The sequence below is a fragment of the Strigops habroptila genome, chromosome 8 (genome assembly GCF_004027225.2).
Source record: "Strigops habroptila isolate Jane chromosome 8, bStrHab1.2.pri, whole genome shotgun sequence".
In the NCBI taxonomy this organism is placed as follows: Eukaryota; Metazoa; Chordata; class Aves; order Psittaciformes; family Psittacidae; genus Strigops; species Strigops habroptila.
Genome location: NC_044284.2, coordinates 46,742,370 through 46,758,860, shown reverse-complemented (window position 1 = coordinate 46,758,860; position 16,491 = coordinate 46,742,370). Strand labels below are relative to the sequence as shown.

Genomic DNA, 16,491 nt, shown 5'->3' with positions numbered 1-16,491 from the left:
CTTTCTTGGCCATAAATAATAGACACAAGCACAAGGAAGTCCCTTGTGTTAAGATTTAATAATTATTATTATAACAACAACATTTCAAAAACAATGAGTGCATTGTACACAAGATCTGGTATTCAGTGCTTTTGCTGGACCATTTGCTCTGCGAGTGTCAGTGTACTGAAGACCTGGGGAGTGGTAAGTGGATAAAAAACCCAGCTGGGACGTTGCTGCAAGGAGAGCAGGAGAGAAAGAGGGCAGCAGGAGGCTCAGAATCGAACAAAGGTGGCATCGATCTGCCGGACAGTGGGGAGGGTCAGCATGATCTTGCGCCGGTACTGGGGGTCCTTCTGCAGGGGGTTTCGCTCCAGATAGACAGTTTCCAAGTTCTTCGCTCCCTTCAGCTCATCCAGGTCGCTCCAGCTCTCCACCAGATTATCATTCATCTGCAGAGCACACACAGGCACCCTCACACACACAGGTACTGCCAGACTAAGCCTGGTGAGCAGGAAACTAGCCACAGCAGTGCTGGGAAAGAGCAGGACACTGAGACAGTCTACACAGTGTTCCAGCCCATCCACTATTCATTTAAGGGTTGGAAATCTTTGTTAAGTGTTTCTTCTACTGTAATATCTACCTTTACTTTCACGACTTCCAGGAAACATTAAAGAAGGTCCCAAACTGATGTGAAAAGTGACATTTTCCCCTCTCTTCTTCCCCCCACAACCTGCTGCTGCACACCAGAGAAAGCACCGAGCTCCCCTCTTCAGCCTGGGAGCTGCCTCGGTGCTGGCACTGCAAAGGAATTCCCATGCAAGGGGATGAATGCTTCACCTGCCTGGGCAAGAAAGCCAAGTGTGCAAGGTGGCCATGTGCTGTCCAGCCTAGAGACTTCAGCCACCCTTTGCTTTTGGATACAGACAAAGTCACTACACCACCACCACCTTTAAAAATAATTACATATATAAATAATCAATGGATTTGCTCTGGTAGCCCTCAACAACTGTTCTTCCTTGCACTGGGCATCCACAGGAAAGAGGGAAATTTGTGCCCCCTGTTTCCTGTGTGGCAGATAAGCAGCTCTGTTTTCTGCAGCTGCCTCCCACCAGCTAATTCAGTGAAAGAAAACTGCTTCTTCGGGCCTGCCAGAGTTCCAGCTGAAGAAAGCTTTATAGTTGAGACCCTGGACTAAGACCCTGAAGAAAACCTGCTAGATCTTTCCTTCTGCTACCACTCATTGCAACGTTACTTGAGCCAGGTCACTGGACCTTCAGATGTCTTTGTCCCTCCACTGGGGAGGTGGTGCTGGGAAACTATCAGAAGATTCCCAGTCTCTAGGATTTGAAATTCTGCTTCCTTAAGGTGTTAAAGGACTTTATGTTTCAGGAGGGGGTGTCTCTGTGTATTTCCTGACCTGACTTATGAATGACAAAGGGTTTAACTATTTAGGGTGCCAGAAACAGAAGCAACCCTGAACAGTTATCTGCCTCACAGGAATGGAAGCAAACCAGAGGATGGTTTTGTTTGCTTCATAATGACATGAACATATCAACCCTGCTCTGAACAGGTACTTTGCTCCAGTGCAGTGGTGAGACAGTATCAGCTTCCCCCATCACACTGTCATGTTCACTTAAAGAAAGACGAGATCTGCAAAACTAGGACACGGTAGGGCTGTTTCATAACCACCATGGGCGTGAAGGCAGGGCCTATTTCCTAGGTACAGACAGGCTCCCTACCACTAAGCAAAGCCCCGCAAAGAATTTTTTAAGCTCAACTCTTTCCTCTGGTGAAACCATCACTTACTCTGTCCATGCAGACTGTCAACATCTTAAAGCTGGTCACCAGAACAAAAGAATTTACTCTAAGACATACACGTATACACCACCCTCCCACTGCTCCCTACCAGAAGGGCTTCTTTCACCATTGTACAGACATTTCGGGAACGACTCCAGCCTGTGCTTACCCAGAATTCCTGCAGCTCTGTTAGGTGACTGACATTTTCAATCTTCTTGATTCTGTTGGCTGCAATGTCCAGCATTGTGAGTTTGTTCTAGACAAGCAAACACAAAAACATTAGACTGGGTTTCCTTTCATCTTCTCTGTCCCACTTATTCCAGGCCCAAAGCTGAAAACTGTCAGAAGCAAAGACACTTTATTGCCAGCCTCTTGCATGCAGCACAAGAACTCTCACTGCCTAAATACAGCAAGGACTGGTTTACTGACCTCCCAGTCTTTCTGACAAAACATGAGAGCAATTACTGGCCAAATGGCAACTGCCAGCCAAGGGCTCCTAAGAAGTGAGCTTTGCTTGTAGTACATTAAGAAGAGGAACACATCAAAAATCAGCTCCTAAGTGTCTTCTTGAGCAGCAGAGTTGAACAAATTTTTTGCAGGAGGAAAATCAAGTTTTAGAAGTTTCATGTTTTCCTGCCTTGCCAGCCAACTAAGTTCCAGACTGTCTCTGCTCTCTGACAATGCCATCTACTGTCAGGCGAGAAGGAACACACTACAGGCTTCTGTGGAATCAATCCTACCCAGCCATCTAGAAATGTATGTTAACGTGAAGCAAGCCACATGCCACAGCTTGTCTCTCTTAGTCCCAGCTCCATTTGCTGTCCCACTGGAAAGAACTCCTGGATATCTAGAACCTGCTGTCTGAAAGGCTGCAGCAGAGACAGCCAGCTGTGGCCATCAGTCTCTCCACTGCTGAAGATGAGCCAGGCTGCTGCATTCACCATATCTTGTGCTTCCCCTCCCCAGGTCATGAAAACACATCTACTCCAGACGCTCTGGAGAAGCTTCACCCATGAAAGATATTTTAACATAACAAATACTGAGATCTTTGCGGTCTTTTAAAGGGGCTGAGGACCCCACATACAAGTGGGGAAGCTGAGGAACAGAAGCTTCCAGGAAAACACAGCCACTAACAGAAGCAGCTTAGGGCAACAGTCCTGTCACACACTTAGCAAGAGCCTGCTCACATTGTTCTCCAGTCCCTCGATGACTTCGATGCCGTTGTGGCTGAGGTACAACTCACGCAGATTCACCAAGCTCTGCAGCCCCTCGATCTTGGTCAGACGGTTATTCTGAAAGTGGAGCAGCAGTTTAAGTCCACTCTAAACAAGCCAAAACCCAGGGGACTCATTGGAGAAAAAGCATTTATCTGAAGTATCAATGGGCAGGGGAAATAGTCTGCTTGGGTCCACACTGATCTCAGTTTGTTCCATAGGAGCCAAGGTCTTTAAGTTTAGGAAAATCAGACTCTGAACTTCCCATCAAAAGTTGTAGCCTGAAAGTTTTCCATTTGGTGTCTTTAGACAGGCCTAGGTGTTAACAGCATTCATTTTTTAAGTCTTTTCACTGGAAAGGTCAGAAGGGGAGTTACAACACTTTAATCCCAGTACACTCTGCAGAACATAATTCTTTACGTCCTATAGAATGACGATGCACACAGGTACTACAGCATGTAGCGAGCATGCCTGTCTCACCAACAGCTGTAAGAGGTACCAGAATACACTGCCATTGTCATATGGACAGGAAGGTGACTCAGTGAAACAAATTAGTTTTGTGTCTTTTACTCTACCTTTTAAAAAGGAAGAAACTTTCCATGAGCTCATTAAGGGCAGATTTCATTTAGCACAGGCTTGTTCACATTTCTTCCCTCTTCAGGAAGAAGCTAGTGACACTGAGCCTGTGCCATTATAACGACTGCCCTGGCTTAACTCGTTTGATGTTATTGTAATGTATCAGGAAACTGTATCTCAGGAAGGAAATGGGAGATAACAAATTTCCTGTCTTTCTTGCATAAAAATCAAAGATTTGTTTTATCATTTTATCAGTCCCTGCCAATCTCATTTAGTATGAAGAATGAGAAAAGGCAGCACAGAAAATACCATGCTTTGTTCCAGTACAGGAGTTTGACTCAAACACTGAAGACCTGCTGATTCAGAAGAGCTTATCATAAATTACAAGGTGTTCGTATAACCAAGGCTGTTCAAACATAACAGTACAAAGTAGAATCAATACCTGTATACTGAGCACAGTCAAGTTTGTCAGCGCATCCAAGTTCTGGAGCTTGGTGATTTTATTCTTTCCAAGGAACAGACTGTCAAGATTAGCCAAGGCATCGATGTTTTCAATTACCTGCAAAATGACCAAAGGACACAGTGTTATTGCTGCGATGCACAACTCGAATCTGTAGATGTGGTTGGCATTTTCTAACCTTAACCCACAGAGCTGCACTCCTGAGAAACACAAACTTGTCACCTCCACAACACAAAGCATGCACAAGGTAGGGCCTCCCTTGTGACCCAAGGGTAAGTGCAGGACTGTGCAGCGACAGCAAACCTCAGTCCATGTGGCAGCTGGCTTGTGGCACTGCTATTCAACACAGCCAGGGCTGTGTCACTCTGCCCCAGCTGTTGCCTCTGCTGCCCAGGCAGCAAGAGCAGAGAATGGAAAGGCTCAGGGAGCACTGCAAGTGACATTCCCTGCGCCACAAGGTGCATCCAGGGCACGAGATGCTCATTTATGAAGCAAGAAAAATCTGTCATTAGTGAATGGAAAGAGAATCTGGGAGGAGAAAATACAATTTGCAAATGCCCATCAGTGACCACATAACACAAACTCTTCAGCTTCTCTGCATAAGAGCTGTCATGAGCAGGGTTAACTGTCTCAAGGGTGTATGTGTTCATATATTTAATTACAGACTATATATTCTTGCTACTGGCAGAACATACACAGACCAATTAAAGTGATGTACATGTTTTAAATATACACGCTACTGGCAGAACATATACACTATACCAGTTTAAGTCCTGAGCTCAACCTTCAGTGGGAGAAGGTAAGGATCTCTGTGAGGCATCAAGAATTCTGTATTTACAAAAGAAGGGGCACCAGAAAGCATGAACAGAAGACAGAAAAAAGGGCAAGAAAAGGAGAAAAAGGTGGGCTTAAAAAAAGGCTCCTTTAAACTGAAGAAAACAGAGGTTTGGGGTTTTTTTTTTACCAAGAGAAAGCCTCTTAATTCAAAAGAGGGTGCTATTAAAGGAGACAAGAACTTTTAAAACAGACCTCAGCTCACAGAAGAATAGTAATAAATGTATAGATACACACAGAACTGTGCATCTGTGCTCAGTACATTATGACATCTCAGCTTCTCCACATCCTTTTTGCCAGGCAGAGTTTCAGAGACTAGTGGTGCTGGTAAGACAGGCCACTGAGTCCTACCACCCCTTAGGCTACTGTGGGTTTGTGTGTGCGCATATTGTCCTGCACATGTATAAAGGAAGATGAAGACAGACACAAACACACGTTATGAATTCAGAGAGACACTGTGGAAAGGAAAAGCAGCTTTTCAACCTCTATCCCGCAACTGCCAACAGATTCAACATAAGATGTTTATCAGCTCAGATTTAGATTCACCCTCCATCTAGCCTGTGGACTTACCCCTGTTTTGACCTTGCAAGAAAATGACACATTTTCTGCTCATTGGTAGCTCCCCCAGCCACGAGGAGGAAATACTTGTGACTCTTGAGGATACTGAGAAGATATAGTCAGGGGAAAAAAAACGGTCCTTAAAACTATAAAAAAGCCACAGGTAAGTAAGAGTATGAAACGGATGTGAGGGGAAGATCTAAGGAGCAAATAAAGAAGTGCTTGCCTTACAGTTGCCTCAGTCCAAGTTTGGAAAAAAGCATGAAATGTGTCAGCTCAAGCACAAAGTTCTGCCTCCCCACCATTCATACAAAAGGAACAGAACTACAAGTGCTTAGTAAGTCATGACAGACTCTCCCCCAAAGGTTAGAGTGTGCAGCAAAATGACAAAGACAGCATTACTGCGGAAGCTTTAATGCACAGGGGATGAGTATATGAGGCACCTCAGAGCCAAGAGCGCTTCCTGAACAGAGTCCATAGGCTTTTACCCTAAAGGCTTAAGGATATGCCCACCTGTAAAACACAAAGCCAGGCCACCCTCCCAACAGAAAACCATTACAAGAGTTCTAGGAGCCCCCAATTAACATGAAATGTATTTCTTCATGCCTACCCTAGACCCAGTAAATAAAGCCCACTCCAATAAAGCCATTAGCAGCATAGAGCAGTGCTGTCTGAAGAAGCCAGAATAGAATTAGCAGATAAACAGAAACACACTGCTAAAAATGAAGTAATTTAAGAAGCTCACCAATTCCACAACACAAGCATATGTATGTTACCCATACAGTGATAACTCTGGGGCTTTGGGTTGTTTTGATAATATGCTCAGGCTCGATGCTGAGAAAACACACATAAAATAAATGTGACCTAGTTGTTTAAAAGATATTCTCTGGCTTGCCAACATTAGTGGCAACGTACCACCCAAGCATCAATTCAGAAATCTGGCTGGATTTTTCTGGTTGTTTCGTTTTGCAGAAGGTAGTGATGCTCAGATATGGAAGACAGTACACTCTTGCTTAACCCAGCTTTTGAGGTGTAAGGATCAGTGTGCTTAGGCTATTGCTGAATAAAGGAAAGTGCCTCTCTCTCTAAATCATGTTTCCCCGACCTATGCAAACTCCAAGGCTCCTGATCACTCACCTGATCTGGCTGATGCTCTCACACTCTACATTTATTCCCCTAAGTAATTTAATTTACAAAATAGATTTTTTTTTTTTTATGGAAAATAATTCAGTTTACCTTTAGGAGCAATATAATTTTTTTCCAATTCATAAAAGCAGCATACATTTCTGCCTTAAAAGGCTGTTACAATAGCTGAAATTTCCTTCTTTTCTAGAAAGAAACGTGTGCTTCCATAAAGCTTGAAATAGACAGGACAAACAGTTCTTTTCCTAATTTGCTCTTTCAGCCTAACAAGTCATTTTTTCAGAGATCGTAAATGAGGAGCACCAACACAGACAATTTTCAAATTGAAATGCACTCATCTGCTATAAGTATTATCTAAAGTGTACAGAATTGAAAAAAGCTTCCAAAAATCAATAGTTTACTTTGCACGTGGCAAATCTTTTGTGTCATCTGTTTCACCAGTTCTCTTACAAACTGGGCAGAATGCAGGGAAGCATACCTTAAGGAAGGAAAGACTACTCAGAACTGCTTCCCCTTAAGTGGAACAGATTTTAAATCACCTACATTGACAAAGTCACAAAGTGCACAATAAAGAAGTACTCTGTAGCAGGAGGAAACCATCACCTGCAAAAGGCAACACACAGGGGGTGCATGAGTTCGCTAAAGAGAGAAATTAATACACAGTACTTTAGTAGCCAGGCACTCCATGCACACACGATTAAAGCACACAGCATGCACAGCAATAAGCAATTACACATTAAATGACTGAAACAATAACAAGAACAAAACTTCAAGTGTAAGTCAATGAAGTGCACTTTCAGAAAAGGCTAACCCCAAGCCAAAGAGCTCAAAACTCTCCGGCTAACATCCTGCAGAGCAAGCCTACCCGAATTCGATTGGATCCCAACTCTAACATCTGTAGCATCTGCAAGTTGCTCAAATTCTCAATTTTGCTGATTTTGTTGTTGACAAGGAAGAGTTTTTTAAGTTGGCTAAACCGATCTAGTCCTTCAATGTGCCGCAGAACGTTAAAGGAGATGTCCAGGATCCTGAGGTAAAACAAAACAAAGGTCACTTCAGTCCATCAGGCAGAGATGATTCTGGAAGAGACACCTGTAAATTGGTGGGGAACCTCACTATCTGCAGAGATCAGATTCTCCTAGGTCTTAAAGCTGGAGTCATATGTGTTATTTATTTTTATTAGAGATGGCAACAAATACAACTTTCAAAATACTTCTACAGTGTGTCAGGGAAAAAAAATAATCTGTCACATGCAGAAGACAGCCATTGTTTTGCCCAGCCATGAAGTACCACTCTGGGAGGAAGCCAATCTTCAGTACTGAACATGCCTTGGGAAAGGTACATGCCTACATGATCTGCCTCTTATAGGACTATATCAAAGCCTCCCGTAAGCATGAAACTGGGAAAAGCACTACTCCTTCCCTAGCACCCTCCATAAGAAGTCCTAATCTTCACCTCAAATCTCTTGTCAGGAATAAAAACCTGTTATACCAAACTCTCGTTGCCAAGAGCAAGGGGTGCCTGAGTGCTTCCACACCTGCACAGAAGCTGCAACCACCTACCACTCGAACTGCCTTATGCAGCACGTGTTTCAATTCCAGCTGACTGTCCCTGGCGAGCTTCAGGTTAATGAAACTAGTTAACTGTGCAGGTTAAATGTCAAGGGATAACAGGCATTATCCTTCACACAGCACCCAAAAGAATGAGAAAGGCCTGGGTGATAAATACTGGAATAAGTGCAGCATGAGTAACTCACTGCTCAGCAAACCGCCCTCAAACTAATCCCGGTGATTCCCCTGGACTCACTCAAGTTCCACCAGAGACTCCAAGTTCTCAATCTTCCGAATTTGATTGTCATAGAGATCCAGTTCCCGCAAGGTCTGCAATTGCTCCAGGTTCTCAATGCGCTTAATCAAATTCTGACGGAGACACAGAGTCTAATAGTTGGGGAAAAGTTTGAAAACAAACAGGAAAATGGATATGAATGGCATTCAGACAATAAAGTGGTTTGGGGTTTTTTTCCCATTAAGTCTTGCTGGGCTTTGGTTTGGGGTTTTTTGCTGTTGTGTTTTGTTTGGGGGTTTTTTTGTGTGGGTTTGATTGGTTGTTGTTTTTTTAAATAGAATCTTTTCTTCTTTCATTCCAACTCTACAGAAGGAGATCTTTTTACCACAAAGATGGTCAGATGCTATAACAAGACCTCAGAGAGGCTATGTAATCTCCTTCCTTGGAAATACACAATAGCTTGGCTGGAGGAGGCCCTAAGCAACATGCTCTAACTGAACTTGCTTTGAGCAAGGCTTTACTAGAGCCCTCCAGAGGTCCTTTCCAACCTACGTTATTCCACGTGGAGCTTGCTGTGCAAGTACAGAATGTATCTCTTAGGATAAACCCTGATGTGTTGTCTCTCATCCACTTCCAAAACCAACTTGCAAAACCCCAGGATTTTTATCACTACTTGACAAATGGGTAAACACTATCTCCTTCAGTTAAACCTGAAGTGAACTCATTAGGATCTCAGCCTATATCTGTCCTCTTATAGATTAGATATGAAAAATCTCAAATTCCAAGGCATTCTCTATTCCTTAGGACAGATACCTTCACTTTCTTGAGCACCTCAAATCCTTCAATCTTCCCAATTCGGAAATGATTCAAGTCAACATCCTGAAAGAGAAATGGAAGGATTCAACAGTTGTTTTAAAACACTTTGCAAAGACCAACCTGGTACTTTGTTCTAAGGAAAATTATAGACTTATAAAACATGTAGCTCATTAAAACTTCCCTTCAAAGACTAGTGAAAACTGGCTTTGGCACATGATTTTACCAACCCCAGGGGAAGCAGGTGGCCTAAGCCTGTCAACTGAAAACCCAGTACCTGTGAAAAGACAACAGCCCTTTTCTGAGTCTGAGCATTGTTTTGCCAAAATCAGAAATCTTTTGCAGTAGTTTCTGAGTTTGAGACAGACAAATTCTGCTGTCTAGCATGAGTGAAATGTTGCATAACATTCTCTTACCCACTTTGCTAGGGCTGAACTGGAACACACCTCGCTATTTCCAGTTCCAGGCCTCGGATTAACAGAAACCACTGATAGTTCAAATAATCTGGTCATTCTGTGAATGCTAACTCTGCACTGGCAATCAGATGATGCACTGCACATCTGTGCTGTCCCATCCCAGATGTTCCAGTTTTGCAGGTCAGTTAACCAAAGAGAAATAGAGCACTTCACCACCCACACTCAAAACCTCTCCAGCTAACAGGCTCATGAGGCTGTCAATGCCAAGGCACAAAGCTGGTTAAGTATCTGTGCCAATTACAAATCATGGGTCTGACAGCAGCAATCAGCTCACTGGTAGCCAGCACCTTCAGAAGAATTAGATCTTTTAACCGGGTTTCAATACTTGCCTTTGCCTACACCTTTTCTTCCTGCTGTATAAAGCCCGTAAGGACAAAAATCTGCCTTTACCTCAGCTTCTGGGTCCAGGCTAATTGTTTCCATGTCCACTGGTGTCTCTGCTTCTTCTGCAGGAGAAGCAAATACATTATGAACTTCTACCTGACAGCTAAAGGCAAGATAACAATGGCTAACATCTAGAGAGGCAAAGGGAGCAAACGCTCCTCAGAAGAAGATGCACAGTTCAGATACGCTGCTGCATTAAAAATACTCTTCACCTATTTGGCTTTTATGGTGACAGCTAAAAACCAAGCTTTCTTAACAGAAGTTCTGCCTATATGCAAGAGACATGCCTGTGTGGATAATGCTGCCTGAAGACTGGGCTGGATTCCTTTTCTTTACACTTATGGCCATCATCCCTCTCATATATACCTCCCAAGGTGCCTGTGCTCCTCTGATAACCTAAAATAACATGGCCAAGGACTCTAAACTGTCTAGTGACAGTGCCAGGAATGAACAAGCATTTCAGCAACCCCACCCTTAGCTTTTCTTTCATAATTACTGCCAGCTTATGTCCATGTTGTGCACACACTTGCATGGATTCTTTTCTGTGGTGTTCCTAGGAATCAACACTGGGCCGGTCTTATTCAAGTTGTTTATCAACAACCTGGATGAAGGGCTAGAGTGTACCCTCAGCAAGTCTGCTGGTGACACAAAGCTGGGTGAGTGGCTGAAACACCTCAAGGTTGTGCTGCCATTCAGCAGGACCTTGATAGGCTGGAAAACTGGGCAGAAAAAAACCTCATGAGGTTCAGCAAGGGCAAGTGTAGGGTCCTGTACCTGGGAAGGAAGAACTCCAAGTACGAGTACAGGTTGGGGGCTGACCTACTAGAGAGCAGTTCAGCTGAGAGAGACCTGGGAGTACTGGTAGATGGTAAGTTGACTATGAGCCGGCAGCGTGCCCTTGTGGCCAGGAGGGACAAGAGTGTCCTGGGGTGCAATGGGAGAAGTGTGGCCAGCAGATCAGGGGAGATGATCCTCCCCTTCTACTCAACCCTGGTGAGACCACATCTAGAGTACTGCATCCAGTTCTGGGCTCCTTAGTACAAGACAGACAAGGAGCTACTGGAGAGGGTCAAGCGGAGGGTCACAAGGATGATCAGGGGTCTGAAGCATCTTTCTTATGAGGAGAGACTGCAGGATCTGGGCTTGTTCAGCCTAGAGGAGAAGAGACTGAGAGGGGATCTCATTAATGCATATAAGTATCTCAAAGGCAGGTGCCAGGAGGATGGTGCCAGACTCTTTTTCAGTGGTGCCCAGCAAGAAGATGAGGAGCAATGGCCATAAACTGAAACACAAGAAGTTTCACCTCAACATGAGGAAGAACTTTATGTTGAGGGTGGCAGAGCACTGGAGCAGGCTCCCCAGGGACATTGTGCAGTCTCCCTCTCTGGAGACATTCAAAACCCACCTGGATGTGTTTCTGTGTAACCTGCTCTAGGTGGCCCTGCCTCAGCAGAGGGGTTGGACTAGATGATCTCCAGAGGTCCCTTCCAGCCCCAACAATTCTGTGATTCTGTGGATCTCCCTTCTTTTGTTAGGCTGAACTCACTAATATGCTAGAAAACATTATCACGCTGCATACTTTTTCTTGGAAAATGCCTTTATAGCCCCGGAAGACAATCCAACATTTGTTATGCTTGCACAGCACAAGAGGAAGTTAACTGGATAAATTCATGCTGAATAATTCATGCCTGTTTCCCATTTGTTGAAAGCAGAGTGCTAGTTGCATCAATTTCCAAAGAAAGTCTAATTTGACTTTGCAAAACAGACATACAATGTGCAACCCCTTTCCCCTTCCTGTGTTTAGCTTCTGTATGTACTACCAAAAAGCTAAGAAACTTTAATTAGTCAGATCCCAAAGGCTTTGCATTAACTCCTGCACTACCACATGCAAGCTAATTCCATTAACCCAGAAGCAATCACTGTTTTTACAGTCCAGCATGGTTACAGCATCTTTGTAAATGTCAAATGTCCCCTATACTTCACAAGCGTTTTACCTACGATGCTTGGCACCATTAAGTAGTACTGTAAGGATGAACAGTACAAGCATTATAGTTTTTAATACTGCCATCAAACTCCAAGGTTTTGATAGCTCCACACACCATCATTTACCTTGCTGCATCTGGGCTACTGCTCTTGCTTGGGCATTCAAATAGGAAAGAGCACTAACTGAACTGACTCACAAAGTTAAGACTGAAAAGCAATCCTCTGTCCTTCACCTTTAATATTCTTTATAACACAAATTAGCAGGAAGCATAAATGGTATTTTGGGGATGCAAAATGAACTGGTAGGTTTGGTGACATTTAACTGTGGTATAGAAATGCCACCAAAACTGACATGCACACGTATGCCTGACAGCATTTTAGCAGTGGCCAACACTTGAATTTTCTTATTTTTCTCCCAGATCAGGAGCTATACACGTCAGCAGGGCAGTGGGATACCCTATCCTGCTGCTACCAGGGCTGCATCTATTTGACCTATTTCTAGGGTGCAAAGGCCACCAGCACAAAGTGCTCCAAGCCAAACAAGCACCTAGCTGAACTTACAGCCAACGGGAACCGTTCCAAGTTTGGAACAACTGTTATTTCAAATACCACATAAACCCCAAAACTATTCTCCTTGTATTAAGCTGTACAGTAGTTAGTGCTTACACTGAAGGAATTCCTCCTTTTGAGATTTAAAAGTTGTCAAACAATAAAGCCAGTCCTGCACTCTGTAAAAAAAAAAAATTCTTCTTCAAAAAAAAAAAAATTTTTCAGGTAAAAAAATCCTTTGACATTGTTTGGCTGGTAGGAAAATTACAAGTCTCATCACAGCACCCACTACAGACCACTTCACACACATGAGGCTTTGGCAATGTGTTAAATACTTTGTTCTGGGATCTGTCAAAGGCTAGCTCCTCATCTTTTTGCCATATGGCTTTGAGCAACCAGTGCTGGTAGAGCCAGTGTGAGGAAAAAAGGCACTCAAGTCCAAAGGTGCAAAACCAAATCACACAGGGTACGTGTATCAAATTCACTGAAATAAAAGCATGTTAAAACTGGAGGCATTCATGTAACAAGGCTAACTCTTAAAGTTTATGTACTGTGTATAAAACACTCTCCCACATAGCAGTCTGAGTGATGGGTGTATAGTGATAACACTGATAAATCAGTATCAGCATGAAAATGTTAAAGTACATTTTCCCTCAAAGAAGAGAACCAAAAATGGTTCTACCCAATTTACAGTCCTATCAATTGTCAACCAACATTTTATTTCTGAACCAAGAGGATGCAGAACACCCTAAAATAACCCTTTTACCATCACTTTACAAGCAGAACTGCAATTTCACTTGCACGCAGTTAGTACACAAACAGTGCTTCAGTTCACAACTTTTAATGCAGCAGGTTTCACAAGGGGGAATAAAACATTGCTGTGGCAGTGAAGTTACTTCAGTGAATTCCTGTGTAACCCACGCCTGCAGGCTGCACAGCTTTGCAGATGTAGGAAAAAAAGACAGCATTCAGGAAACCCAAATTCCGCAGTACGGAGCAGTAGTTACTGAGTTACGTAACTTCACAGTACCACAAGCATTTAGAGCAACTAAAAGCCTAACTACACTTCTTAACTGCATATGCATGAAACATTATAAATAGCCAAGTTATAAGCTTTCTGAGCAGAGGCGCTATTCCTCAGAGAATCAGCTAAATGATGAAGTTGAAATTTCAGCTGCTTTAGCTCTTTCTATTTCTGATCTTCTGTGAAAAATGTAGAAAACTCTTCAGCTTCCATTCAAACAAGAAACTCAAAAGCTGGCACGGAAGCTAACTCAAATGTTCCAAAATTATCCCTCTGCTTGGTTTCTGCCCTAGAAGTTTTCTGAATCCTAACACTTTGGAAGAAGTAGTAACAATATGGTGTTTATATTAAATAGTATCAGCGTAATTCAGCACCAAATCTGAATGCATTTGTGTTGCTTTCACTGGAATAACAGCGCATCGCTTGAGGTATTTTCTCTAGAATTGTAATTTCTGGGGGAACAACATACAAAATATAACCTCAAACTCACAGCTAAATTTTGTCAGCTGAACAAATAGTGTTGTGCATGCAAAGGAAAACTGTGACTGATCTGCACGGTTGTGTTAATCGCATAGCACCTGGGATGTACGATTTGCGAGGTGAGCTCTGAACACTTTTACAGCCATCACCACGTTGTAATTAATATACAGGGGGTTTTTTTGCAATCAACAGTGAGTTAGACCTACATAGAGTTCGTTGAGTTAGGAGATGAGATTTTAAATTCTAATAATCATTTACTAGTTAGGAAAATACTTTTGCAGATTCTAATGGGCAAGATGAAGATTAGGAGAGAAATGCAGTAGGTGCATAGTCAAAAAGAGACCAAAATTTGCTGCAGGAAGTTTGCTGCATTATTTCGGTTCCATTTCCAGACGAATAACAATCACATGAACATCTCTATCAAAAGGCTGTTATTATATCTCAGATTGCTAGCTAGCACCAGAAGCCCAGGTCATATTGCCACACAACATCTTCAGAAATGGATCTGCTCTGACAGATTCTATACAAGCTACTGTAAAGCAAACCCTTCCATCAAACATGCACAGGTTTAAAAGTCTGTCAGCATTTCTATCCAATGCTCTACTCCAAACAGTAAAAACAGTCGCAAAAGTTAAAAGTCAAGAGGATTCAAAAAGATGTAATTTTGATATGTCTTAGAGGTTTTAAATGTAAGAAATAAAAACTGACAGCTTCCCTCAATTTATATAGAGATAGGAGTCTCTGCCTTCCAAAGGAATCTGGCAACTCTTTTGGTAAAGAACTACATACACTACAGCAAAATTATGAAAAGCTGCTTATGTTTGTTTCTAACGAACATTTTCAGCATCTTTACACAGCAAGTTCCCACGTTTCCACAAAAATAGCATGAGTAAGGGTGTTTTGCATTTTGATACTGAAGATCAAAAAGAAACACAGATGGATACATAAATAAGAAAACCCCAAAGGTCTAATATCAGTGGCTCCATACAAAGAAGGCAGCTTTATTTTAGCAATAACACTACCATTTATTTATTTTTAAAGGAGATTGTCTACGACAAGTTCATGTTGCTAACTCACATCGATACAACCATCGCATAGCCACAAGAAACACAGAAGACCGTCACACACACGCAGGTGGACACACTGGTAAGACGACATTTCCTAAAGTGACTGTTTATGTTGTCAAGGTACCTGTGGAGTTCTCTCCATTCTGCTCATCTCTCAGGCTCTGCTGGCTGAGGTCTGTCACTAAGCGAACTGCTTGCTTCTTCCCTTCTTCGTCTCCTGACTCCTCTGACTCAATCCGTTTATCAACTGCATGAGATACATAATAGCAGAATTAAGCTATTTTCAGCAGTTGGGTGGGGGAAGAAGTAGCAAGCAGATACAATAACCAGGATTCACATATACCACTATGCAGTTAGTAGAAGTCCTAAGTTAACTAAATGAAAGGTTTAGTCTTAAATAAAAGGCCTCTTACCCCTTGTTTCTACTTTGATTTTGGATGCACTTTTTCCTCCCATCACATCTTCCTAAAACCAACAATCTGGGAAGAAGACTGGAGGAAAAAGGAAATTTCTTAGATCAATGAAGTGCAATTCCAAAGATTACGGAGACGGAATTAGAACTATTACATTTGAAAAGCTTTTAGGAAAAAAAAAAAAAAAATAGAATTAGTATCATGTACAATAGTACCAATGACACAAAGAAGTGAAGACATAAAAAAAAAAAAAAATAAAACCCTGCATATAAAAGCAACCGTCTCCCCTGCACAACCTGCAAGATCTCTTCACCATTTACCCAGCCACAGCTCTAGTGGCTACCCTGGTCCTGGGGACCTGAAGCTCCTCATTGCTTCTCGTCCCCCCCCTCAGTGTTTACTCTCGTTTCATGGGCAACTGAGGAAAAGCAACGCCTAGGCATTTCTTCCTGATTATTTTTTATATTAGAGTCATCTCCACAAACCCACGTCTTCCACCTCTCGCGCGCGGAGACTCCGGGCCGAGGGAAGGCACCACTCCACGCCCCAGGTAACACACACACACAGCGGCTCACGGCTCGGGCGGCCGCCCCGGGCCGGCGGACAGCCAGGGCCCCGTCCCCCCGGGGAAGCCGCTCTCTGGGTGAACACCCAAGGGCTGCCTGGGAGCGGAAGGCCCCACCCCACGCAGCCGGCAGCCGCCCCGCCGAGCGGCGGTGCCCGAGCGGCGAGCCGTCCCAGCCCCCCAGCGGCCGCAGCCGCGCTGGCCCCAGCGGGCTCTCCTCACCCTCCATCATCTCCTGCGGTACCTCTCCGCTCTCCGCCGCCATATTGCTTCTCCTCCCACCGCCCCCTTCCGGAAACCGCCTCAAGCGTCGTCGCAGCCAATCAGGACCCGCCGCTGGTGGCTCGCCGCAGCCAATCACCTCTGCGGTTGGTGCGCCCAGAGGGCG

General features: G+C 43.6%; 1 protein-coding gene across 3 annotated transcripts; it reads right to left on the bottom strand.

Moving 5' to 3' along the window:
• Window positions 1–39: 39 nt before the first annotated feature.
• Window positions 40–16,421, bottom strand: PPP1R7 (protein phosphatase 1 regulatory subunit 7). 3 transcript variants are annotated; one of them, XM_030494215.1, is made up of 11 exons: window positions 16,326–16,403; window positions 15,539–15,616; window positions 15,250–15,372; window positions 10,029–10,084; window positions 9,163–9,228; window positions 8,371–8,501; window positions 7,430–7,592; window positions 4,012–4,128; window positions 2,967–3,071; window positions 1,949–2,035; window positions 40–431 (listed from the first exon to the last, which is right to left on the bottom strand). In XM_030494215.1, exons 2-11 carry the CDS (start codon window positions 15,579–15,581, stop codon window positions 255–257), a joined length of 1,068 nt encoding a protein of 355 aa, XP_030350075.1. In that variant the 5' UTR covers window positions 15,582–15,616; window positions 16,326–16,403; the 3' UTR covers window positions 40–254. The 3 variants fall into 3 exon arrangements, with proteins under 3 accessions (XP_030350075.1, XP_030350076.1, XP_030350077.1); XM_030494216.1 differs by lacking the exon at window positions 15,539–15,616 and having other exon boundaries at window positions 16,326–16,421; XM_030494217.1 differs by lacking the exons at window positions 10,029–10,084; window positions 15,539–15,616; window positions 16,326–16,403 and having other exon boundaries at window positions 15,250–15,319.
• Window positions 16,422–16,491: the final 70 nt, after the last annotated feature.